Source organism: Dipodomys merriami, unplaced genomic scaffold (assembly GCF_024711535.1).
Source record: "Dipodomys merriami isolate MVZ:Mamm:240054 unplaced genomic scaffold, mDipMer1.0.p SCAF_15, whole genome shotgun sequence".
NCBI classification, from domain to species: Eukaryota; Metazoa; Chordata; class Mammalia; order Rodentia; family Heteromyidae; genus Dipodomys; species Dipodomys merriami.
Window position 1 is genome coordinate 18,575,735 of NW_027202826.1, and position 26,888 is coordinate 18,602,622.

Sequence of the window (26,888 nt, forward strand, 5' to 3'; positions counted from 1 at the left end):
TCCAAAGCCCCGCCCCGCTGGCTCAATTCCCTCCATAGCTCTGGCTTCCTTTGGCTTCTGGTACGTTCATTGTCTTGGTCCTCATCCTTCTTCTTAGCCTGTGTCCTCCTTTTTAGTTCCCTGTTTTCAGTTGTTGTTTCCTGAAAACGACTTCATGACAGTTCTTCCCTTCCTTCTATTTTGGACACTTCCCTGTAGCCAAAGCATTCTCCTGGTTATTGGAGAATATTCCCAGACTGCTTCCATTGGAGTACTAATAACCCGAAAGAGGGTCTTTTCGTTATTTCCAATCACTACCTAATGACAGGAACCCAGCGAGCAGTCTTAGAGTCATCTACATTCCTGCTTTGCTGCTGTTTGGAGTTTTTGAAACAGCCCCTCTATTGTTTGAGGCTGGCCTCGAACTCTGAAATCCTTCCATCTCAGCCTCCCAAGTGCTGGGATTACAGCACTGCATCACCACACTTTCTTACATTCCTTATTGTAAGTGAACACACACACACACACACACACACACACACACAGTGAAGTTTTATAGTTCACTAAAAGGCTAAGAAAAATGGAAGTCATTAAAATATGTTACACTTATAGGGACAAGAAAATACTTTTTAGAAATAAAATTAAAGTTTTAGAATCAAATTACTTATTTTTTGTCTCCTCCTCCTCTTTCTCTTCTTCCACCTCCTCCTCCTCTTCCTTCTCCTTCTTCTTCCTTCTTCTTTTAGTAAAGCTTTCCAGGTTTGGAAGGGAAGAGTAGAATTAAGAATTAAAGCATGTAAAGTTTGGTGAGACAGGTTGTAAACTGTACCTTAATCTCTTAAGAGCTTGGTTTGGTTCTTCTATAGATGACATATGGTGCTGAATAGCATCACTTAATGTCCTACAAAGGAGGGGAAACTCAAACCAGAGCATCTGTACCAATGCAGTGTGATTGCCACCTAGTGGTAGAATATCCTCACTACAAGGGGTCCAGCCTATAGAGAGAGGACACAAACGAGTCCCCCCCCCCCCCTCCAGACTGTGGGGCTACTGCACAAATTAAGGTCTCCAGTGGTGATGATAATGGTATTTACTGTTGGGTAAAATTTCATAGCTTCCAGGACTATTTTAGGAACTATGTATTTATTTATTCAATTTCAAAGAAAGTCATACAAGGACACGTAGTGGATAGATTTTTACCCTTAGGTAGTTTATTTTACAAAAGGTCTGAAAATACCGAAGACATCTATCTGAGATCCAAGTTTCCCATTCATCTAATTCTGCCTTAGAAAACAGGTTGTGATTTTTAACATGGCATTATGGTTTGCTGAACCCTGGAAAAAAGGAACTAAGGGAAGTTCATCAGTGACAGAAGCGCAGGCAAATACTTTCAAGTTTCTATTTTCACTCCCCTAGCCTATTAAACAGAGTAACTAAAGGAGATCTCCTTTAAGAGTGTCTCCAACGGGCTGGGAAGGTGGCTCAGTGGTAGAGCGCTTGCCTTGCATGCACGAGGCCCTGGGTTCGATTCCCCAGCATCACATAAGCAAAAAGGAAAAAAGCTGGAAGTGGCGCTGTAGCTCAAGTGGTAGAGTGCTAGCCTTGAGCTAAAGAGCTGAGGGACAGCGCCCAGGCCCAGAGTTCAGGCCCACAACCGGACCCAAAAAAAAAAAAAAAAGAGTGTCTCCAAGCTAAGTTCTGAGACACTTCCATTCATTTCTTTCCTGCTGCTCAAGGTGGGGCAAAGGCTTGGACATGTTGGCTTAGCTCATGCACTGACTCCCAACGGCTGTGGTAACTTCAAGGTCCACCATTTCTTGACTGAATTTCCCTTGGGAGCCTCGAGGCAACTAAGTAATCCTAGAAGTAATCCCAAGTGGCCAGTTAGTTAAATCATTCTTGCTGCCAGCCATCGATACCTACTGTTTGATCGAGAAGGCAAAAGGTATTTGGAATATGTCCTACGGAACTCACACGCATTCTATGTGACTTAGTTTCATTTCACTGAGTTAGTCGCTGCCTTGGCAAACCCCCAAATACACTAGCTGGTGAGTTCAAGATTTCATTCTAACCCCTGCTGTCAATGCTCAAAAATCAGTGCCAACGCAATTCAGCATGACCTTTCCATACAGATGGCACCGCCCCTCACACGCACAGACAGCACCTGTCACCAGGCCTCAAATGCAGATGTTTGCATATTCATTTGATACTCGGTGTCTTAAATTGGTAAGGGAAGTACTGAAGTAAAGGCTGGGCAGAAGGGAGCCTCATATCGCTTGATCTGTTCACATTACCTGCTAAGAAATCGATTGTCTACTTCTAGGAAATGAGAACAGTTCTCTTAAATACACCTGTGTGTTCTTCCTTTGAGTTATTTTCACAATGTATAAACACCATCACTTCTAAAATGGTGCCAATTCACTTCCCTAGCAGGGCCCCCTGATCGCCACAGAGTAACACTATCGGATATATATACAAACAGGCAGCAGCAATCTCAAATGTTTCTTTCCAAGAAAGTCACATGTCCAAGTTAAAAGAAACATTAAAGGCAATATAGAATAACTTTCCTCTAAATATAAGGGTAAGATGCCAGGTAAAGGAGGGGTTAGAACAGTTCAGCTAAGACATAGCCATGAAGAACTGAGAGTCAATGGAGCCAATGAGAAGTTAAGTCTGGTGTTTTATTATCAATGAGAAACCATCAGTTATGAACAGCATCATATGAACAACATGGAAGCCTTGGTTGGCTTCAAACCATGATTCTCAGATCTTAATCTCATGAGTAGCCCAGATCACAGGCATGAGCCACTGGTGCCTAGTGGGGTTGGTTATTTTTATTTTTTTATTTTTAAAAAGTGTCCCATTGCTATTACAACGTAGATTTCTTTGATTACTATGGAATTTTGTTAGCATTTGTGTCTCCTCAAGTCCTTTGCCTTTATAGATTGTAGCTCATTTAAATTTGCCTTTTTATTGAAAGCTGCATGACGAAACAGTAATGTTTACAAGGTTGCATGGCTGGGTAGTGTTCCCTCCTGCCCTGGGTCCTGAACTTCCAGCTGGGCCTTCCTCCAGGACCACACACACTAAGTCTGTTTTCCATCACACAGAGTGTCAGACCTTAGGGACAACCATTCTAGTTCTTTCTCTGGCTTTCTCTTTCCAGTCTCTTTTTAACTAGACACAGGTTGGTGTGATACACCTCCTGGGACTGCACATTCTTAGTTCTTTAACCTTAGCCCTCTTTTGGAACTCCAGTTTTCTCCTCTATTAAAAAAAATGAGCTGGACACTGGCTTCATTTTTACTCATGCATGCAATCTTAGCCACTCAGAAGGTTAAGACTGAAGGGTTGTAATTGGAAGCCAGCCCAGGAAGAAAAGTCTTTAAGAATCTTACCTCTGAACTCTAATAACAACAGATGCTGGAGGGGATGTGGACAGAAGGGAACCCTACTGCATTGTTGGTGGGAATGTAAACTTGTTCAACCACTTTGGAAACTAGTATGGAGGTTCCTCAAAAGACTCCACATAGAGCTCCCCTATGACCCAGCAATCCCACTTTGAGGCATTTACCCAAATGTTCACAAACAAGAGCATACTAAAGCTACCAGCATGACTATGTTTATTGCAGCATTATTTACCATAGCTAAGGTATGGAACCAACCCAGATGCCCCTCATTAGATGAATGGATCAAGAAAATGTGGTATATATACACAATGGAATTGTATGCCTCCCTCAGAAAGAATGACATTGCCCCATTTGTTAGGAAATGGAAAGACTTGGAAAAAATTATATTAAGTGAAGTAAGCCAGGCCCAAAGAAACATAGGTCCCATGGTTTCCCTTATTTGCAATATCTAGTATATGTCTGAGTCAAGAAGAAAAGGTCAGATAAGTTGATGTTAGGGAAATGAACCCTAAGATATGCATTCAAATGTTTTTTTTTCTTTCATGCGATTGTTTCTAACACATTTATAAGATGATTTTTTGTTGCTTTGTATGTCCCTCCCCCACAGTATAACCCCTGCTTTCACTGTATTTGATGTCGGTATAATTTGAGGAGGGGAAGGGGAAAAACAAATCGTTTAAATAGGGATACAGGTGGACCCATTGCAACAATGAGATGTACAAGTGGTTATGTCGAAAATGAACTTTACAACTTTGGTGCGGGGGGGGGGGGGGTCTTGGGGGGGAAGGGGGAGGATGGGAAGGGAAAACAAAGGAGGAGGCTACAATGCTTGATAAGAAATGTACTCATGGGCTGGGAAGGTGGCTCAGTGGTAGAGCGCTTGCCTTGCATGCTCGAGGCCCTGGGTTCGATTCCTCAGCACCACATAAGCAAAAACAAAAAAAGCCGGAAGTGGCGCTGTGGCTCAAGTGGTAGAGTGCTAGCCTTGAGCTGAAGAGCTGAGGGACAGCGCCCAGGCCCAGAGTTCAGGCCCCACGACCGGACCCCCCCAAAAGAAAAGAAAAGAAATGTACTCATTATCTTGCCCATGTAATTGTAACCCCTCTGTACAGTATTTCCACAATAAAAAAAGTCTTTAAAATTTTTTTTAAAAAAGAATCTTACCTCTGACTTACCAGTAAAAAGCTGATGTGAGGCTCTAAGTCAAGTGGTAGAGCAAAAATGCCAAATGAGAACACAAGACCCTGAGTTTAAGCTCTAGTACCAGGTCAAAAAAGGAAAGAAAAATGAAAGAAAGAAAAGAACACCTGAACTATGCAGCCTCGTGAACTTAACGTTTGCGATGTTCAAATGAAAATTGTGGTCATTCATAATTGATAAACACAGTTTTTTATCCTGGCTAAATTTCCACTTACTGATCACATCTCTTTCTAGATCTTCTAAAACCTCTTAAATATTTCAAGTTCTGATTCGGTAAAAAATATTGATCTGTGCTTCCTTTGAAAAAGACTGTTCTAAAGGAAAATGGGTATCAAAGGGAAGAAGCTGAATAATGATAAATATGGTCAACATACTTTATATATACATATATGAAACTAGAACAATCAAGTCTGTTGATATAGTTTTAGGAATGGGAACGAATGGGGTTCAAGAGAGTAAGAAAGCGGTGAGGCTGGTAGGGTATACTGTATGCAAACACAGAAAGATCACAATGAAACCCCATTCCAACTAATGTGCACTCATTAAACATCTGAATCAAAACAATAAAGAGAAACAGCTATTATAATTGGATGCCAGCAGGGGGAGCTGTTCCTTTATTTCCACTAAGGATGATTTTCTTTCTTCAACCAGGGCCAAACCTGTATCTATTTCAACATCCCTTACTGGAATTCATTTCACCTCAGTCTTGGTAGGTGGATTTGCCTATTTCCCTCCAGGGGATTTACACTACCAGAGTTTCCAAGTTTTTCTGGAAAGGAGAAAAACATGGGCTTGAGGAGGACAAACCATCTGCTAATTCCTGTTACAGGGATTTTCCTGCACTCTTGGAGATGCTCTAGACTACAATCCACATGCCATGAGCAGCTCAAGCACCACACCAAAATCATCTCCAGATTCTACCAACTGTCTTGGAGGGAACAATATTGCTCCAGGTAAAAGCCACTGTTTTACGGTTTATGAATATCAGGATTCTCCAGAGAAACAAGGCCTATAGGATGTGTACATGAGTGTTTGGTGATATATATATGATATATATATATATATATACACACACACACACACATATATGATATAGATAAAGGTGAGATATATGATTACATAGATTATTTAAAGAAATTTTATATAAATATATAGAGGTTATACATATGTATGTATATATAGATTATATATGTGTGCATATGCATGTACACATATATACAGAGAGGGCGGGGGAGCAAGAGAGATTTATGAGTCTAGGCACCAGTGGACCACACCTGTAGTCCTTACTACTAGAAAGCTGTTATCTGAGGATCTCAGTTTGAAGCCAGCCCAGGTAGGAAAGTTCACAGGTTTCATCTCCAATTAACCAGCAAAGCACTAGACATGAGATGTGGCTCAAGTGGGGAAAAAAAAGCCAAGTGAGAGCACAAAGCCCTGAGTTCAAGCCCTGGCACTGACTTTGACTCTCTTAAAATGCATTCGGGTGATCTGTCTACCCAATACTTCTCCTTCTCTTTTCACAGATGTGAGATTGTGCTGCTATGTGGAATGAGGAGGAGGAGGAGGAGGAGGAGGAGGAGGAGGAGGAGGAGGAGGAGGAGGAGGAGGAAAGCAAGAGAGATAGAGAGAGAGAGAGAGAGGAGAGAAAGTAGAAGAATATAACATCAGTGAGCTTTCTAACACAAGTCAGGTGCCCAGTAAGGAAATAAGACTCATGCATCAGTCAAGAGTGTGGTGATCAGGTACAACAGAGACACATGATCAGTTGTGACCCATGAAGGCCCCCAGGGCTTCTTCTTATCACCCCTTCGATACTCATCTGTATCTGTGGCATGTCCACTTGACTGTCTTTTTATTATTATTATTGTGAAAATACTGTACAGAGGGGTTACAATTACATGGGCAAGATAATGAGTACATTTCTTATCAAGCATTGTAGCCTCCTCCTTTGTTTCCCCTTCCCATCCCTTCCCATCCTCCTCCTGTCCCCCCCACCCAATCCTCCCCACTTCCCCTCCCTCCCCGCCCCCCTCACACCAAAGTTGTAAAGTTTGTTTTCGACATAACCACTTGTACATCTCATTGTTGCAATGGGTCCATCTGTATCCCTATTTAAACAATTTGTTTTTCCCCTTCCCCTCCTCAAATTATACCCACATCAAATACAGTGAAAGCAGGGGTTATACTGTGGGAGAGGGACATACAAAGCAACAAAGAAATAATCTTATAAATGTGTTAGAAACGATCGCTTGAAAGAAAAAAAAAGATTTGAATACATATCGTAGGGCTCATTTCCCTAACATCAACTTATCTGACCTTTTCTTCTTGACTCAGACATATACTAGATATTGCAAATAAGGGAAACCATGGGACCTATGTTTCTTTGGGCCTGGCTTACTTCACTTTTTATATCTCCTTGATTACATTTAACCTTTACTGAGCATCTGACAGTTCGTAGCTTGGGTCTGCTGATCCTGGATTTCCAGGATTTTTAAGTCACTCGGGAAACCACAAGTCTTCAGTAGTTCAAGCTGTTCTCTCCTAGACTAGGTCTTACAATTCTGGAGGCTGCAAGCCCAAGGTCAGGGGACAATGTGGTCTGATGCTGGTGAGAGCTGTCTTCCAGGTTGTAGCCTGATGGTTCCTCATTATAGCCTCACCTGGTGGGAAGAGGGATGAGTGTTCTCTCTTACGTCCTTTTTACAAGGGCACAGATCCCCATTTATAAAGACCCACCCTCATAGCCTAACCACCTCCCCCACCCCTGCCTCCTGTGCCAGCACAATTGGGGCTAGGCTCCGACAGGAAATAAGTAAATAAAGTAAATAAATGAAGTGTGTAGCTTTTTAAAAAGTATCTGCAAATAGCAGTACAAAGGGGTTTCAATCCAACATGTCCGTTATGACATGTCCAGCACCTCTGGATCCCAATTCACCCCTCTTACTGTCCTCCTCTTTCTCTCCCAACCCCATTTAACATCTTTATAAAAATGCACCTTGGGAAGGCATTTGGAAACAAAACCTGATGTCTCTCAATTTTTTTTTAAAAAAGTAACATCTGTGTGATCTAATATGAAGTGGATTATGAAGTATTTTCTGAGTATCACCAATGTTGGTGAGATAATTTAGCAACATTACAGCATGCCTACCACCATCATACAGACTGTGAAGAGCGCAGGGCAGGCAGCCATAAGGAAGCTGGGGTGCTGGGTAAAATGTGACAAAAATGGAAGGATGACACCACAGGAGAAAGCAACAGGTGGTCCAGCAACATGAGCAGGGAAGGGAGCAAGAAGATGATAAAGGGGGTGGGGGAAAGGTCATCCTAGCAAATTCTGCTACTTCCCTCCTCACCACCCCCCCTAAAAAAAAACAGTGAAGAAAAGGTAAAACTAGAATCTGCTAAAATGGGAACCAAACAGATACTAGCACACTAAACCAAGGGCTGTAGAAAAAATAAAACAGGAAATCTGGTGTAGGACGGTTCCGCTATTGCTGCTGGGTGCACCCTTGCATCTCCCTGGCCTCTGCAAAACCCTGCAGCCAAAAGAATCTTAACTGCTTTTTTTCCATCGCTAGGGGTGTGCAAGCAGGGTATATCTCCTCCCCCACCCCAAGCTGTCTCCAGGCGCTCAGGAATCTCTCAGAGGCCACTAGAGTAAGCAGAGGTCAGAGGGAAGAACAAAAGGCTGGTAGGAACAGAATGACCTCCAGCAGCAATCTGAGTCTCTGAAGACTAGCTGTGCTTTTTGTGGTGTCCAATAGCTTGGCTCAGCACAAGCTTCACCATTTGGGTAACCTCAGAGAATGCTCTTCCTGAGAGAGCACTCTAGGAATCCTAAGAGAGAAAGAAGGAAGAAAGGAAGGAGCCAGGGGAAGAAGGAGGGAGAGAGGGAGGGAGAGAAAGAGGAAGGGAGAGAAGGAGAAAGGGAGGGAAGGAAGAAGGGAAAGAGGAAGGAAGGAAGAGAGAGGGAGGAGGGAAGAGAAGGCAAGCAGACCGATGCACGCTATTTCCTGCAGGTACCCACGGAAAAGGTAGCAAACAATGGCCAACTCTGTCTTCATCCATTGGCGCACTTCGCTCCACTTTCCAAGGACTGAGTCGCTACAGTTTCCCTCTGGGACCTTCAGGCAGATGTTATTCTCCATGCATGGACAGAATTGCAGTGAACTGCCTCATTGGATAGACTTGTCCCCAAGGTGAGCTCTTCCTCCCTGGTGGGACAAATCATTGTCTCCAACCTGAGCACCAAGGGCATGTTGGAAAGCTGGGCTGGTGATGCAGAAATACTGAGACAATGCTTCAAACAAACTTCAGGCCCAAGTGGGGCTCTGATTTCTTTACCAACTCCGAAGATGTCTGTCTGGGAGCTTCTTGAGGGGTGAAAACTCTCAGAATCTCCTTTATAACCCACAGGTTGGGAACACTAGAAAAACTATGACTTGGCCTCCTAGGTAGAGTTGGCACCATCCGTGGTATCTCAGGTGCTGTGGTCCCTTGGCTGAAGCTGCTAGATTGTGATGCCCTGCGGGTGTCAGGGGAGCCTACCTTCATTTGCATATTTCCTGACTGACAGCAGGCTCCTGCCAGTGCTGGGGGCCAGGGTGGCTCGTCGTGGGCGGGGCAATCAGTTTCATTTCCTTGTTGGCTGGAGACTCACAGCCCCAGCGGGCTCCCGTCACAACCAGGTGGCGACAGGAGAGCGTGAGCAGGGGCCAAGTCCATCTCTCCTTCTCTTCCCACAGCGTCTGGCAGACTTGAAGGGTGCGAATGGGCAGAGCAGAACTTCTAGAAAGAAAGATGAGCGCTCAGGATCCCTCAGATTTGTGGAGCAGATCGGATGGGGACGCTGAGCTGCTCCAGGACTTGGGGTAAGAAAGCTGATCTCCTTTACAAACTGCTTCTTGGATGGATGTTAACTGAGATAGTTCACTTTTCATCTGCGATGATGGTCAGCCCCTCTCCATCTTGGTCTTTTCTTTTCTATCCTGATCTTCTAGTCTTGATTCATTTGTGTCTGTGAGATATCTTCCTTGGGGATTCATTCATTGTCAAAAGCGCAGACGACTTTTCCACGTAGATGGAGAAAATGTGGCCACAATCCATTGCTGGATAATCTTCTGGAATGGGGACAGGGCTGGGACGTTTGAGTCGTCGTAGCCTGGTTTCTTTGGCGTTGATCTGGTCAGGAAGGAAAGAGTTCTGATCATTGCTCTGTTGACAGGGAGGCGGTGTTGCTAATGCCATAAACACAAAACCTGCTCTGCAGTGGGATTTTTTTTTCAAAAGAGAGAGAATGAGGAAGTTTCTGCAGCACAATGTTTATGAGTCCCCGAGTGCATGCTTCTCTGAAGAGACAACGTTGAACCTTTTAAATACCAACAGGGTAGGAACAGGATGAAACTTGTGCCTCAAACATAAGTTTAGGTATGTGGCACCATCAGAAACTTGCCTGGAAGAAGGAATCCTGGTGACACAACTACACAGCTCATCAGAATATTTAGTAAAAGAAACAAGATTACACAAGAGAGGGAGGGAATTTCCTAGAGAAATCAACCCTTCAGTCTAAACCCTGGAATACATCCCCTTACAAGGCTGGATTAGCAACAGTGTTTCCAGTTGGGTGAAACCTAGATCTTTGGTCTGGATTCTTAACTGTCAGTCTTTGCAACCCCAAGACATAGGACCAGCTTCCCTCTTCTTACAAAAGATGCATACAGTGCTGGGATGTAAGGCAAAACACTTACCTAGCAAGTACTACATCCTGGCTTTGACCCTCAGTACCATAAAAGAAAAGACAAAACAAAGAAAACAAACCAGTTAAAAAGAAAACAAGATGAAAACAGCACCTATCAGCTGTGAAAGCCTTACTTATCTGTCACACATCCACGAAAGCTAATCTGAGATGGGATTTCAAATCTCGGCTTTGGTAGCTAAGATTATAGGTGTCAACCACTAAGCCCTCTGTCTTCATGGCTTACTTCTATATTACTTCAGTGGGTTATTTAAATAGCTAAGTTCTCATGTTCACTCTTTTATAGATACCAACAGATAATGAAGTGGTTCAATTTGAGAAAGTATTGGTTCTTTGCTTTCTTCTTCAAGGCTCTGGGATGTGTAAATCCTATACCTTGACCTACATACAGCAAATCTATCCCTCAGAACTGTAGTCTTCTAAAGTGAAACCATTCTATTCATTTCCATGCCTCATTTACAATAAAAACATCAGTCCAAGGCCATGTCTCACATCCTAAATGCATCAATGCAAAGCAGAAATAAAACCATCTTGATGGCTTGGCTTCACACTTGGTGCCAGGGGGAGCAGAGAGGGTGTGGCGGGGCAGGGGGTGAAAAGCTCTGGGTGGACAGACTTTGCTTCTTTAAGGCAGAGATACGGATGCCAGGGTTGTTCAGGCTGCAGAAGTTGAAGAGAGTGGCAGAGGAGGAACCTTATTTATCGTTGCCATGCTGTGCCCCCCGTTCCTCCCCTCTCCCCCAGAGAAGGAAGGAACCCTCTAGCCCTGGGCTGTATTACCAAAAGACCAGCTTCCCGACAGCTCCTGGGACCCTGCAGTGCCTATGACCCCTGCCCTTGGCACGGGGCAGACATCTTGGGTGGTTCTATCTCATCCAATGCTCTTTGTAGCAGATCCTGAGCCAGCCAGCCTGTGGGGGGAGGGAGAGGCGTGGCAGCCAAAGCAACATGAGATGGGCTACTTCACAGCTCCCCTGATACTTTGCATCCAGCAGGACAAGAGTTGGGAGCTATGCACCAGCCATGGAGGAGGGCCGATAGGGTTTCCTCTATCAATATAAATAGGGACAGTGTGGAGGAATTGTGTTTCAGAGGCAGATCTTTCATAGTAAAGATTCCTGATGAGTTCCCAGTGACAGGTTAGTAAGGCAGAGCTGGACCCCGGAGCAGGAAACAGGAAGAGAGAATGCAGTTGTCATGGCAACTGGAAGCCATAAGTGAAGATGTCAGCAAAGATGAGGATGGAGACACACAGAGCCTTCTGTAACTGCCACCCAGCAATACTAGAACAGGCATGGGCTCCTTCCCTGGAGCCAACTTGGGAGGCAAAAGACAAGAAAGGCTGCTGTTGAGTTCTTTTCTAAGAAACCCTTGAGTTTTAGCATCCAGTTGCCAGGAAAAGCCCTCAGCAACTCTCCTTACGATTTAGGCTTTCATCCATGCCTTTCTAGCCTCAGTCCAGAGGCCACCTATGCAAATTCTCCAACAGACCCATAAAAAGCTACCATCATAGAGCTTTCGGTACTAGAATGAAAAATGATTTTTATTGCCCTCAATACAAACAAAATGCCACTGAAGAGAAGGACAAGAAAACAGTAAATAAGTACTAGAGACAGCATGTAAGAAACTGGCAGTAAGAACTGCTAGTTAATTACTCAACAATCCCAACAATTCTTGGGGATAACCAAAAGAATTGTTATACCCAAGACAGTGTGGGGACAGTGTAGCTGTATGATGTAGGTACAACAAAAAGGACATAATAAAAATGATTTTGGCTATTTTAAAATTAAATATTTAAGGTTTCTGCTCAGACATTCCCTCAAGTGAGAAATTGATCACTTGTTTTTTTGTTTGTTAGTTTTTGTTTGTTTTTTTTTTAGTCTCTTACTGTTCACATGTGTACAAAAGGTTGGACTAGATCAAAGGTCAGAAGACTTTTTTTTTTTGTCAGTCATGGGGCTTGAACTCTGGGCCTGGGCGCTGTCCCTGCACTCTTCAGCTCAAGGCAAGCAATCTACCACTTGAGCCACTGCGCCACTTCTGGTTTTCTGGTGGTTTTTATTGGAGGTTAGAGTCTCACAGACTTTTCTGCCCGGTTTGACTTTGAACCACGATCCTCAGATTTCAGCCTCCCGAGTAACTAGGATTACAGTTGTGCATGCGCCACTAACGCCCAACCAGATAACTTTTTCTACATGTATTTAAAGGTCCAGCTAACAAATGGCTGGGACTGCCATTTTAATGAGGCCTCTGTTAGTTCTGTCATACTGAGCAGGTGGCTGGCAAGATTGGCTTTTGGCTGATGGCTTGCTGACCTAGGGAATAGTGCCTTCTCTGAGGATGCTCTGTTGTATAAATAGCTCTGCTCTTCCAAAAGCATCCATGATACAGCTTTACATCAGAGACTCAAGAGCAGAGAAATTAGGTTCCTTGAAGACCCAGAATACCTGGGTGCAAAGCACATTCTTATTTCCCAAGCCAAGTAGCCTTTCTGCTGCGACTGGTTAGCTACTGTCCACCCATATGCACCACACCATGCCATCCCACACAACACGTCATTTCCTCTCCCAACCTCACATTCAGTGAGGGATGATCATCATTTCATAGATGCAGCCAGTGACATTTGTCAAGGACACAGCCCAGATCACAGACTTCCTAGTAGCAAAGCTATGAGACCACCCAGGAGGTGGCCTTAGGAGTTAGTGCACTGCTTACACATAACACACTGCTGCTGTGTGAAGACCCCAACTCAGAAGCCAACCTTTGATTCTGGTGGTGAGTGAGTGCTTGCTACCCACAGACAACTGGCTTCAGCCTTTATACCCACAAACAGATGGGAAGTGTGAAGAAGGGTCTCTAGCGGCACACTGGGTTTACAAGTCAGTAAACCTTCTTATCCAGAACCCACATGTTTAGGTAACTTCCTAGCTTTTCAAACTTCTCTCTTTTCTACCAAACGAGTACAACTTCTTAGCGTTTCTGTGAACAGAGGGAAGAAAAGGAAGTTCCGTGATTACTCAACCAACCGAGTTTCTCATAACAAGGCTTTGAATGCTGCAGGTGTATACAGAGCCCCACCAGTATCCTACTTAATGAGACGTTTAATAAATGCTGTATGTAAATTCCCTTTTCCGGACAAGAAAAAAAATCAAGCAGGCTGAATTACAGAATATAAGTAAAAAGTATAAAGTGCTTACATAGATGTCACACTGGATGGAGCAGAAAAGCTTGTTTCTCCTATGTGTGCCTGTGTATTTCTGCAATCCTGGATTCTAGAAGTGGGCGGTGAGTGGACTGCGACTCTTGATGGCCAGCAGATAGCAAGTATCTAGTGCACCTGGGCTCAAGGGAGTTTCCTACTCTGACGTGTTGTTCTGTTCCTCCTGTGGGTGGCTTCTTTCTGCTTACAAATGGCAATCTGTCCCACAAGTTTTGTTTTGTTTTCCTATTGGGTGGAGATGCTACACTGCATTCCTAGTTCTTCCATTCATTCATAAATCTGCCGAGCTCTTCCATTCATACATAAATCCACCGGTTGAAGTACTTTAAACAAGGCTGTGTAGGGATATGGAAATAAGGAAGAAATGTCTGCAGGACCAGAATGTACCTGCAGGTGTATTGTGCACATCCCGGAGTGGAGAGAGACACAAGGCATGTCCCAGGAAGGAAGCAGGTCACTGGCCTTGGAATTTTGTCCACTCAACTTAGACATTTTATACAGAGGGGTGAAAACAAACAAACTGACAAACAATAGGAGAAGTTAAGGAATAAAAGTGGCAAAACAGGATGGTTCAGAAAACAGAGTCCCTGTGGCCTCTCTTCTACCCAGCCCCTGGAGACCTTCTGGGCCATCAGCATTCAGTCAGCCTGCTTTGGGAGAAGCTATGGCTTCTCCTGGATTTCATCACATACTTGTATGTTCACAACCAGATGCAGTTTTTAAAGCCTGGGTTAATTGGCTCCTAGTAACTCCTGTGAAAGACAAGTGGTACTCTGAGTCCATATATTTGTTCCCACTCCCTGCTGGGATTTGCTTGACATTAACCCCTCCCCCCTACACACACACACACACACACACACACACACACACACACACACACACACACACACACACACACACACACACACACACACTTTGTTGGTAGCCACTGAGCCACTTCCTGCTTCTCCTCCTATGGCCCTGCCCAAGAGCGTCTGCCCATGTTCTGTGTTGTTTCAAACATCTCTATCTTCAAAAGCATGTGAGAGCCATCATTTATTTTGATACTAGTATGATCATTATACATGAGCATGTCAAGTTTTAGAGACACATGTTGAATTATTTAGGATTCTCCATGAAGGATGGACTCCTGCCTAATGAAGCAAAAGCACCAGGTGCAGAGGTGATGTTTCCTGATGGAGTTCAGCTATACCTCTACAATTTGCCAACCCTCTCTGCTCTCCCCTTGGACTGCACCCAGTGGTCTCCCTGTCCTGACCTGGGGGCTGAAAGTTTAGCATTTGGCCTGCTGATGAAGGGAAATGTTGCTGGGGAGTGTCTGGAAGGAAACCCCACCTCAAGAGGAATCATCTTGTTTTGCGCTTCGTAAAAGTGCGTTCCTGGTTTATTTCAGGTGGTATCACGGCAACCTCACCCGCCACGCGGCGGAAGCGCTTCTCCTCTCTAATGGACAGGACGGAAGCTACCTTCTGAGAGACAGCAGTGAACACACTGGGCAGTACTCTCTCTCTGTCAGGTAGGATGCTTTAGAGTCAGTTCCACACTTAAGTTTACCATCTCTCAGGAGCTTTCTTGTTGGGCTAGCAGGCTAAAGGATTTCATCCACTAACAGGTTTTTTTGTTTGTTTTAATGTGGGAACTGGAAGAGGTTTAGAAAGTTCTTTCATCTCAACCTCTTATTTGACTGATGAGCATGAAAACCAAAAGATGAGCCAGCTAGCATCTAATACATCAACATTAGAAATAGTACCAGAAGCCGGGCGCCAGGTGGCTCATACCTGTAGTCCTAGCTACTCAGGAGGCTGAGATCTGAGGATCATAGTTCAAAGCCAGCTCGGGCAGGAACATTGTGAGACTCTTATCTCCAATAAACCACTAGAAAACCAGAAGAGGTGCTGTGGCTCAAGCAGTAGAGTGTTTGCCTTGAGCTGAAGAGCGCGGGACAGCACCCAAGCCCAGAGTTCAAGCCCCATGACTGACAAAAAAAAGAAAGAAAGAAAAGGAAATAGTACCAGAATCTGAATCCCTGAGTCCTGGTCCAGTGAGTGCCCTTTTGGGCCTTGCTGCACATTCTGGAAAACCAGAATGATTTGTGACTAGATAACTTGTATAGTCATTTTTAAAATGTAGGTGATATGCAACTTTTGGCAGGGAGAGCGATACTGGGATTTGGACCCAAGGCTGCTTGCTGAGTTCTGAAACTTTGACCCCTTGGTCCAGGCCCCCTGTCCTTTTGATTTATTTTTGTGCTTTTCTGGGATATGTGTATATGCACGCATGCACGTGTGTGCACATGGATCCTGAAGCTTGAACTCAGGGCCTGGGCACTGACCTTGGGCTTTTTTTGCTTAAGGCTAGTGCTCTACCACTTGAGTGACATTTCTGCTTCCAACGTTCTGCTGGCTAATTGGAGGTAAGAGTCTCATGGACTTTCCTGCCTGAGCTGGGTTCAAACCACAATGCTGAGATCTCAGACTGGTGAATAGCTAGGCTTATAGGTGTGTAGCCACTGGTGCCCAGCCTTTGGTTTGTTTCAAAGATAGGATCTTGAGATTGGCCCAAAACCATGATCCACCTCCCCATTAGTCTGATTATAGGATTGTACTGCATTTTCTATAAGTAGTCTTTCTTTTTATTTTTTCTTTCTTTCTTTTTTTGTTAGTTGTGGGGCTTGAACTCAGAGCCTGGGTGCAGTCCCTGAACTTTTTTACTCAAGGCTAGTGCTTTATCACTTTGAGCCCCAGCTACACTTCTGGTTTTCTGTTTCGAACTGTGTTCCTCAGATTCCAGCCTCCTGAGAGGCTCAGATTACAGGATTGAGCCTGACAGTACCTGGCACTGTCTTTCTTTTTTAAGGCTTCATATTCTACCAATGGTAAGTAAGTTAACTAGTCCACTCCAGGTACATACAACCATGCAATGACTGTCAATTCCAGTCAGAGTTTCTTCTAGCAGCCTCCTTCTCATCTAGCATTCCAGACCCAAGAGGCCAACCGAGCTTATATCCTCATGGGTGGTAGCTGGTTCTCATTGGCCTCTGTCATTCTGTCTTCTGTACACATGCAGAAAGTCACTTGAGTCATCAAGTAGTTCTCCAAGGATTAGGCTGGGGATATGAAGACTCAACTAACTCCCCTCCATCATTCACCAGTGACCTACAACTGCCAGTGTATGACTATCCCAGTAGTACCTCCATGTACCAGTTTTTCTTCCCAGTATAGCTCCTCAGGGTGAGCTGGCATGAGAAACTTTTTCATTTCTCTCCTCCTCTACATGGCTACCACCTCTTTGTCACTACGCAATGGCAGGACCTCCTTCTGCTTCTCCTTAATCCTTCTGTCCATCCAAATCAGCTGTGGCTTTTGTTTGTGTGTTTGTTTTAATCTCTTCTCTCAATGAAAGAAAACAAGACTGCTTAAGAACATAGGTCTCTAGATGATTGGTAACAAGCTTCAATAAGCTCAAAAACCAAGAGAAAACATACATGCTTAGCTTCTTTTTTGGGTTTTAGAGCCTCTTTATTGATTTCTATGCTGTATAACAAATCATCACCAAAAGCAGCCAGTAGCTTAAAAGAGCATAAGTTGATCATTTCAGTTTCTGTAGACCGACATCCAGACCCAATGCAGATTCCATTAGAATCCTACCAGGCTGGCATGAAGCTGTTAGCTGAGGCTGTGGCTCCTAATAGGAGCTCAGGACCCCCTTCTTCATGTCTTGCTTTTTCTCTTTTCCCTTGTTGCTGAATAATTGAGGTCCCTAGTCTCTTTCAGCTGTCACCCAGGGACCAGTGTCACCTCATGGAGACCACTGCAGTGCCATGTCACATGGCCTCTATGGCACAGATGTTTGCTATCTTCCATTCCAGCCAAAGCATGTCTCTTTGATTTCCTCTTCTGTGAACAGGGACAATTCCCTGTTCATGAGATGAGCTCATATGATGAGGGCAAGTGTACACATGTAATCTTCCCATATTAAGATAAATTACTTTAGGGAATTGGTATTCTGCAAAGTCCCCTGCTAACTTTATCCAGCATAGCATTTGACCAAATAATTGGAACATGATGTATGTACTCCATCCCAGAATGCTTTGTCACCCCTTTTATTGCCCACAACGTATCTACAGGCCCACTTGAAAAGGAGAGGGGAAATAGTGGGTAATGGAGAAAATGGGAGTTCAAAAGAAAAAAACAACTCATGAATATTTTTCGTGTATTCACGTTTTGTTTATCTACTTTCTAAGTAATAAATATGGAAACTTTTGAGATGAGTGGCAGCAAGACCTTTGCTTTCTTTGACTGACAGCCACACTGTTGATATCTATCAGATGGTTAGGCTGCAGGTGCTTTATTGACTGGACCTTGCAAAAATCAGAATACAGGGAATTATTGGATTGAATATTTTAATTAACCTTTCATGTATACATGTCTTATCTCAATGCTTAGGAAATAAGCTCCTTGTGAATAGATGGAATATGTATTTCATCTTCATGAAACATTAAAATATGAATCATTGATTTCCATTGTATGTACTTAGGAATTCTATTTAAAAACCTACTGGAAATGGCATGAGCCATAGGCCAGTTCAGAAGGATGATTGTATGTGCTCAATTATTCAGTCATTCCTTTAAGACTAAATATTTCAAATATCCACTCTGCATCAGTCACATAAATAAGTATTGAGGAAGTACAAAGACTTGTTTTCAGGAAGCACAATCTCAAAAGGCCAATAACACCTCAAAATTACTACAAAGCAGAGCATAGTAGATAACATAAAAGAAATGTTTGGGTTATTCAGAAGAGGAAAAACACTCGGCTTAAGGAGGAAGAGATATTTAAAGTCAAGGTGGGTAGGTAGCTGGGTTTTGTCCCAGCACAGACAAGGAGGAAGACATTGTAGGGGAAAGGAACAGTAGGAGCTAAGGGTCAGAGACAGAAACACTGGAGACAATAGTAGGTCCAGGGCAAGGATTCTGAAGGTATAATCTCTAGACTAGCAGCATCAACCAAGGACATGTTAGAATATAAATTCTCTGCTCCACCTACTGAATCAGAATCTGGGTGTGTTTTTATGGTCTAGGTGACCCTAATGCAATTTAACACTGCAATGTGGGCTGTGTAGAGTAGGATGTGGGGCTAGGAAGATAGGGTGGGGGTGAATAAAGTACAGAGCAGTATTTAATTTTATATTCTACCTCATTTCAAAAATAAAGTCGAGGGCTGGGAAGGTAGCTCAGTGGTAAAGTGCTTGCCTTGCATTCATGAGGCCCTGGGTTCGATTCCTCAGCACCACATAAGCAAAAGAAAAAAAGCCAGAAGTGGTGCTGTGGCTCAAGTGGTAGAACACTAGCCTTGAGCTGAAGAGCTGAGGGACAGCGCCCAGGCCCAGAGTTCAGGCCCCACGACCGGACCCCCCCCCAAAAAAAAAAAATAAAGTTGAAAGCAGGTTGTCAGTGGCTCCTACGTATAAGATGTGAAGATCTTGGTTCAAAGGAAGCCCAAGCAGACAAAAGACTATCTCCACTTAGCGAATAAAATGTCAGAAATGGAAGTGTGGCCCAAGTGGTAGAGTGCCAGACTTGAGCATGAAAGCTGAGCCAGAGTTCGAGGCCATGAGTTCAAGTCCCAGTACCAGCACAAAAACAAACAAAAATGAAATAGGAAAATGGCAACATGAGAAATTTGGTATTTTATTCAGTAGGCAGTAAAACAGACAAGAGAGGAAAAGTACTGGGCTCTCATAACTAATTGACAGAGCAACATTCTATTCCCAAACAAGTCAGGGGAGAGCAGGAAGATGGAGAGGTTGGTACGTGCCATTTCTATGCTGCCATCATAGCTCATGTTCTGCAAGGGGGTTCATATTCAAACACTATTTCGCCAAGTCTGAGAAGAGGTAAAGTTGCCTCTGGCCTTTCGGGAGAGTGAGAAATTGAAAGGCCCATGCTATGCCATTAGTGATGTTCTTTAAAACTACAATGATTCCAATGATTGCATATTCTCAGTTCCTAATGCCTCTGACTACATTTTGCCTTCAAAAAGAAAACAGTCATTTATTAAATAACATTCAATGCTTCTTTTTTCCCTTTTAGAGCCAAAGACTCAGTCAAACACTTCCATGTTGAATATACTGGATATTCATTTAAATTTGGCTTTAATGAATATTCATCTTTAAAAGATTTTATCAAGCATTTTGCCAATCAGCCTTTGGTTGGAAGTGAGACAGGTAAGATGTTTTAGTCTATTTTCTGTTGATATTAACTGAATGTCTGGCCCTGTTTGGTTTATTTTGAAAGTTTGAGTATGGCATCCACATTTGCTTTGAAGTAGGTGACTTCGTGTGGATTGGGTCTTGCCAAAGAGCACCATACAGTGAGAGACATAGCCAAAAGAGCTTTTATAAATGAACTCATTCTTGATATAATCCATTTCCCAATTAGTCCATTAATCCATTACGCTCACAAAATTAATGTATTCATGAGGGTGAGCCCTAATTATCTCTAAAAGGTCCCACCTGATTTCTCCTCCCAATATCTCATAATGGAGATTACTTTCCAAGGTGAGGTTTTGGGCAGCCCTGGGATTTGAACTCTGGGCCTCACACTTGCTAAGCAAGTGTTCTATTACTTGAACCACACCTCCAACCCTTCAACATGAGGTTTGGAAGTGAGAAACCATATTTGAACCATTGTATACTGTAAACAGTTACTTCTGAGATAATGTTTCAAGATGGAGAACCAAGGATGATTTCAAGTAACTTCTTAGGTGTCACTTCTATTGAATTTTGTGTATGTAATTTGCAGTTTGATATATTTACAAACAATTTTCTTATTGTTTCATATGCTCTAGCGTTATATATTAGCATCTCAGCATTAGGAGGAAATAGTCTACTTTGAGTTAATCAAAACCTATTATTTAGTGCATTGATTAAAGACACATAATTTCTTTCAATACTACATGTATATTAAACACAAGAAGGATAAGAGCAAGCAAAGACTTTTTGGTTCCTTATAATTACACTTATGTGTGGCCTATACCTATGGAACTTAATTTTGAACTTAAAAAAAACTAAGTTTACACTTAAATGGCTGGATTTTGACTAGAAAATATGGACTTGAAAGTGTCTTCTTGAGTGATACGATTATGTTTATATTGCCTCGATTTCTTATTAGTTTCAAACTGGATTTAGATATGGCTGGAAAAGGTAGGAGTCATACCAGAAAATTCATGTTGAATAATAATAATAAGATAAAGAATCCATGTTCTTTGTCAGCTTTCCATCACTGTAACAAATTACCAGAGGCTAACTAACTTATGAGGAAAGGTTTACTTGGCTTAAGGCTACAGTTCAGTCTAGGGTTTCTTGGCCCCACGGCCATCACAGCAGGGAGCATGAGGCAGATTAAGCTGTTTACCTCATGGTCTCAATATTGTCTTCTATGGCCATGTCCCCCCAAACCTAAGTTCTTTCCACTAGGCCCTATTTGCTAATGTTCTTCTCCTCAAAGGGCCTAGCTGAGGAACAAGTTTTTACCATAGGCATTTCAGTGACAGCACACACTGTCCCGGTACTAGAATTGTCCATCTTGTTTGTCTAAACAAAGTCAGCACGGGGTCACCTTTATATTTGTGGTACAGAACGAGAACTTGTTTTGTCCTAAATGGTGAGAAATAAATCGCAGGTCACCACAGGCTTGGAAATTCCAAGAACCTGTAGCACAGAGAAACTTAAGACTTAAAGTACAGCCTGTCACCATGAACTTGTGCAGACGTGTTTTCCTGGTAAACTTGGCAGTGGCCTTGCTGCTAATCACTGTGGAGGTAAAAGGTGCCAGGACAGCATCTGCCTTTGCTGTTGCTTACGTGGCCTGGATAGACCCTACTCAGAATCATGCAGCGTCTAATACAGATTTTAAAAAACAACACAATAGAAACCACAAAACAGTTGATTCTCTTAATACTGACATCACTAGGTTTGTGGTAGACTATTCTCAGCTGTGATCTTCTTAAAATTCTGACTGAAAGTCTCCCAATCAACCCTAAAACTTAATTCATCATTTAGCCAGTACCAGTTAGTCCAGTGTGGGGAGGTGTTTATTTCCATTGCTACCCTGGCCTTGATAAACGTTTCAGCTTCTCAGACATCTTTACCGGTAGATCGACTACTTGTGTCCAACCTGACACTTGATTTTATTCAATTCTTGGTGACTGACATGGAGAGAGGGTTTTTGAACCTGGAGCTTTGTTTTGACTACTTTGTTTTGTCCTTCTCTACGTCTGCCAGAACCTGAACCCAGAGCAGGTTCTTTGAGTGGATGGACAGATGGATGAATGGATGACAATAAGTAGAACTCTGAAGCCTGCAACACCATTGTAATTAACGTTGTGTCATTCTTTTCTCTCCAAGTAAAGCTTGTTTTTTTTTCTTTTTTTCTTCCTTTTTTTTTTTTTTTTTTTTTTTTGCCAGTCCTAGGGGAACTCAGGGTCTGGGCACTAAAGTCCCTGAGCTTCTTTTGCTCAAGGCTAGCGCTCTACTACTTGAGCCACAGCACCATTTCTGGCCTTTTCTATTTAGTGGAATTGAGCCCGGGCTTAATGCATGCTACGCAAACACTACTAAAACACATTCTCAGACTGCCTCTTTCTTTCTTTCTTTCTTTCTTTCTTTCCTTCTTTCCTTCTTTCCTTCTTTCCTTCTTTCCTTCTTTCCTTCTTTCTTTCTTTCTTTCTTTCTTTCTTTCTTTCTTTCTTTCTTTCTTTCTTTCTTTCTTTCTTTTTCTTTCTTTTTTGGTCGGTTGTAGGGCTTGAACTCTGGGCCTGGGTGCTGTCCCTCAGCTCTTCAGCTCAAGGCTAGTGCTCTACCACTTGAGCCACAGCACCACTTCTGGTTTTCTGGTGGTTAATTGGAGATAAGAGTCTCATAGATTTTCCTACTTGGGCTGGCTTTGAATTGCAATCCTCAGATCTCAGCCTCCTGAGTAGCTAGGATTACAGGTGTGAACCACTAGCACCCAGCACCACTTCTTTTTTTTAAACAATGTTCCTAGACCATTTTCAATATTCTCTATTATTCTCTGTGATCCTTCCAGGACCTTCTCTAAGTTGAGAGGAAATACTAGCAGATTTCAAAGCTCTTTGCAATGAAATAAATTGAGCCTTTCCCACCCATCCATTCAGTCAGCAACAGGACCCACATAGACTGCTCCAAAGTAAAGACACCTTGAATCTGCATTTGTAACAGTACTCACCCTCCTTATTCTGACTAAAGAAAGCTTGTGACTAATGTATCAAGAATTATATGGCTTTCTAACTAGGATTCCTATAGTAGTTTCTCCAAAGCTAAAACTTGCAATACATGAACACTGCACAACTATTTTATTATAACAAAACTCAGGAAAATAAGATTGTTATGCTCCCTACTGCCTTTCCTCTGTTTTATCCATCAGCTAATGAAGAATTTGCTGTTAATTGAATTCTTGCTTCCAGCTCTTAGTGCTGATGGATATGTACTTGGCTTGCTGGCTTTAAACCCGTGAGGGAGATTCTGGTAACTCTCCCTCTTATCTGACCCAACCAGATGAAGACAAGATGCTGAGGCTGGGGACCGAGGGCAAAACTCATGACAAATGAGTGTTCCAATCTGTCTCCCAGGAAATGAGAGAAGTGTGCTTTAGTCACAATGACTTTTAAGCTCAGAGTCACCACTGTAGCCCTTGAAGAATGGTGAATTCTGGAAACTGGAAGGTCCAACTCTAAAAACAGGTCTTTCCTTCTTGTATTTAAAAGAATCTACTCCTGTCTGTGAGACTCTTATCTCCAATAAACTACGCAGAAAAAGCTGGAAGTGGTATTGGTGGCTCAAGTGGTAGAGTGTTAGCCTTGAGCACAAAGAGGATCAGGGACAGTGCCCAGGCCCTGAGTTCAAGCCTCAGGACTGAGGGAAAAATCCAGTCCTCATATCAGTTCTTAATTGTCAGCGGATTGTTCCTCTGAGGATTTCATTCTTGTGCATGATGAATTTCTGCTTCTGTAGTATGTTTGATTGAAATCACCAGGAAAAGCATTTGTCCACAGGTGGATGAGGCACTGTCCCAGTGCTCACCTTCACGTTCCCAGAATGAGGACTCGTACAGAACGTATCTGACCATGCTTGTCAGCCAGTTCCAGCCCAGATTCTCCTGGAAGTTTCTAGAGCATAAGTTTATTAAAAAGAAACTTTCACCTTCTGGCAGGCACGGCATTAGTTCTGAAGTCAATACAGCTGATACTCAAATAACCCAAACCTCCTGCTTTTGCTTGAATCCTTGGTTCGGGTCATAGAAAAGTCTTTGCCCTCAAGAGAAGCAACAGCATCGATGAAAGGAATTAATATTATTTTAAAATGTCTATTCCCTCTTCTTGTCCCATTCTCTACTCTTTAAACTGAGAGAACTTCCATTTTCTAATCTAAGGTTTCCTAAACAGGATCTAATCCTCCTACCAACTTGAAGGATTCTATTATTGTATTTTTCCTTTCCTCTTTTATAATCTCCATTGAAATTTATGTTCACTCCACTAAGTTCTCCGTTTTAATAAGCTAGCACTCTTAAGACCCTTGTAATTCACTAAACCCAATAATTTCACAATACAGATATACATACATCCATTTATTATACACACACACACACACACACACACACACACACACACACACACACACACACACACACACACACACACACACACACACACACACACACTAGCCCTTACTCCTGTAACATACTGTATAATTTACTTAATTTTAAAAAAATCTTTCTCCCTACATTAGTATGTAAATTCTTCAGGGAGAAAGATTTTGTCAGTTTTATCTTTTGATATGTTCCAGAACGTATAAATGCTACTCATTTCTACAGCATGTCACAGTGGGCACACATGGTCCTCAGGGAATTGTGGGCTGTATGTCAACAGCTCCACTTAAGCAAATTCCTATGTTTTGGCAAAGGCATATGCTAATTGAAGATTAAATTCCGAGTTTGCTTTTCATTTGTAATAACAAGCTATTGTATAAAACTTATCTTCAGGGCTGGGAAGGTGGCTCAGTGGTAGAGAGCTTGCCTTGCATGCATGAGGCCCTGGGTTCGATTCCTCAGCACCACATAAGCAAAAAGAAAAAAGCCGGAAGTGGCACTGTGGCTCAAGTGGTAGAGTGCTAGCCTTGAGCTGAAGAGCTGAGGGACAGCGCCCAGGCCCAGAGTTCAGGCCCCATGACTGGACCAAAAAGTAAATAAATAAATAACCAATTTATCTTCATATCTGTCTATGACAACTAATCTATGCTCAGTAAATTTGGATAGTTAAGAGCAGTTTTCCTAGTAATTTTGGTCCATTAATGATTTTTTTTTTACTGGACCTTTTTGTACTTTGCTAAGTTTTGTAGATATTTTTGAAAGTGAAACCACCAATTATCTTTTTTTTTTTTTCAGTCATGGGCCTTAAACTCTGGACCTTGGTGCTATCCTTCAGCTCTTCAGCTAAAGGCTAGCACTCCACCACTTGAACCATAGCACCACTTCCAGCTTTATCTGTTTATGTGGTCCTGAGGAATTGAACTATTATCTGTATGATTAAATGTGGACATAATAGAATAATAATTACCCTTTGCTCACATTTCAAATCTTTTCAAATGAAATTGTCCTATACAGTTTTTTATACTGTGTGATGACTTTAATCACCTTGTAGTCCACATAATGAAATATGGCACAAGTCAAGAGCTGTGTTCATAACTACCCTTTATAATGGTTGGTTCTTGGTTTAAGATCCTATCTTGTTCTTTCGTAAATGTCAAATTTCCACTTCTCTTTTTGTTTTGATATGGAAACTCCCAGCCTTTTGATAATGGTTAGAGTTCTTATTTTATTTCATGACACCAGCCATTTTACCCAGGTGGCATTTTAAACTAATGAAGTTCAAGTTGATTTTAAGAATTGTAGCGATCCTTCTGCAAAGAACTAGTGGCAACAAGGAAGTTTGCCCAAACCACAAACAGTAATCACTTCTTCAGTTTAGGTTAGCCTAAAATGAATGCCTCTTTGTTGTTGCTATTGTATTGTATTGTATTTTGTAGATGAAATGTGTTTCAAAAAGATCAATGTAGGCAAGAAAGTGAGTAAAACCAACATTTGTAGGTGTTTACTAAGTTCTGGGCCATTTTTGTCGGACATTTTTTGTATATCAAATTATTTAATCTCTCCCACCCACAGCAACACACACAGTGTTCTCATTTTCAAGTGAGGAAATAAAAAACTGGTGTTCAAGGCTGTCCATCTCCTAAACTTCCAAGCTGGCATGGAAATCCAGGCCCCTGGGATTCTCAGGCTCAGGCTCTATCCATGCACCTTGCTGTCCTCCCTCCCTGCAACTGGGTCCACCAAGACCTGGCAGTGCAGTGCTATCACAGCTCAGCAGGGCTTCCAGGCATTTGATGAGGACGTTCCCCGGCACAGGACATGCCACACTGTAGGATTTACATGTTATAGTCCTATGGCTTACTCTGTTTTAACTCTTAAAACAGAAAGGTTGACTAGAAAATATCCACCAAGTGCCTAAGCCTCACTTAAGTTAGATCTCTCTAGAAAGGACCTGAAACAGGCCCTAGGGAAATTTACAATCAGGCAAAATAACAGTTAAAGTCTGAGTGAGAAAGAGCACAGGGAAGTAGAAAACGATACCGGCAAGAACACATTTCAACTGAACATGGTGCATTTGTCATAAGCAGGGGACGTATTGGCTTCCGAAGCTTCCTAATGCTCTTTCTCCTCACTTGAGCCTGTGTGTTTAGAGAGGTTTGTAGGATGTTGGGATTAGGGCTCATGTAGTTTCTCCTTTACCAATAAAGACAATGAGTCCTGGTGAGAAAAGGCAACAACTCCCATCTCCCTTTCTCTTCAAGAATCTACCATTTCTTCCAACTGATTCATACATGTGAAGTCTTGTCTACTGCAGAATATAGCAGTGTGCCCTAGATGTGTTCCATAGACATATCCACACAATAACACCTGGGGCTCGGAGTTTAGGCTCTAGGATAATGCATTAACATCTGAATTCCTTGTCGAACTCCAGCCTCTGCCATTTGCTACCTCTGATTCCTCCTGGAAGTTATATAACCTCTCCAAGCTTTACCTTCATCGTCTTATAAAAAGAATTCTTCCTTTAATGTTGTGTTGTAGAGTGAAATGCATCAGGCACATACAATATTTAGCATGGTTCTTTGTATGCAGGTGTGACCCCTTCCTGATGACTGCAGTTTATAAATCTCACTGGTGGTGATTAATTCCATTTGATCCAAG

The 26,888-nt window shown here is 42.6% G+C and overlaps 2 protein-coding genes and 1 non-coding gene across 5 annotated transcripts in view; 2 read left to right on the top strand and 1 right to left on the bottom strand.

Annotated features, from left to right (window-relative positions):
• The first annotated feature begins 1,454 nt into the window (after nt 1–1,454).
• Nucleotides 1,455–1,524, top strand: Trnaa-ugc (transfer RNA alanine (anticodon UGC)). The gene has a single exon. It is a non-coding gene; the product is annotated as a tRNA-Ala (tRNA).
• A 7,835-nt stretch (nt 1,525–9,359) lies between these two features.
• Nucleotides 9,360–26,888, top strand: part of Dapp1 (dual adaptor of phosphotyrosine and 3-phosphoinositides 1) — a 35,824-nt gene continuing 18,295 nt past the window's right edge. The window contains exons 1-3 of the mRNA XM_070022327.1: nt 9,360–9,460; nt 14,958–15,080; nt 19,656–19,789. Coding sequence (XP_069878428.1) covers nt 9,360–9,460; nt 14,958–15,080; nt 19,656–19,789 — 358 coding nt within the window. The remainder of the gene's footprint in view (nt 9,461–14,957; nt 15,081–19,655; nt 19,790–26,888) is intronic.
• The window catches only part of Lamtor3 (late endosomal/lysosomal adaptor, MAPK and MTOR activator 3), a 52,084-nt gene continuing 34,608 nt past the window's right edge, over nt 9,413–26,888 (bottom strand). The window contains exon 7 of one of the 3 annotated variants that reach the window (XM_070022328.1): nt 9,413–9,770. In XM_070022328.1, the coding sequence (XP_069878429.1) occupies nt 9,631–9,770 (140 nt within the window). In that variant the 3' untranslated portion in view covers nt 9,413–9,630. Of the gene's footprint in view, nt 9,771–10,336; nt 10,366–26,888 lie in introns of those variants that run through there. The other 2 variants (XM_070022330.1, XM_070022332.1) reach the window with 2 other exon arrangements.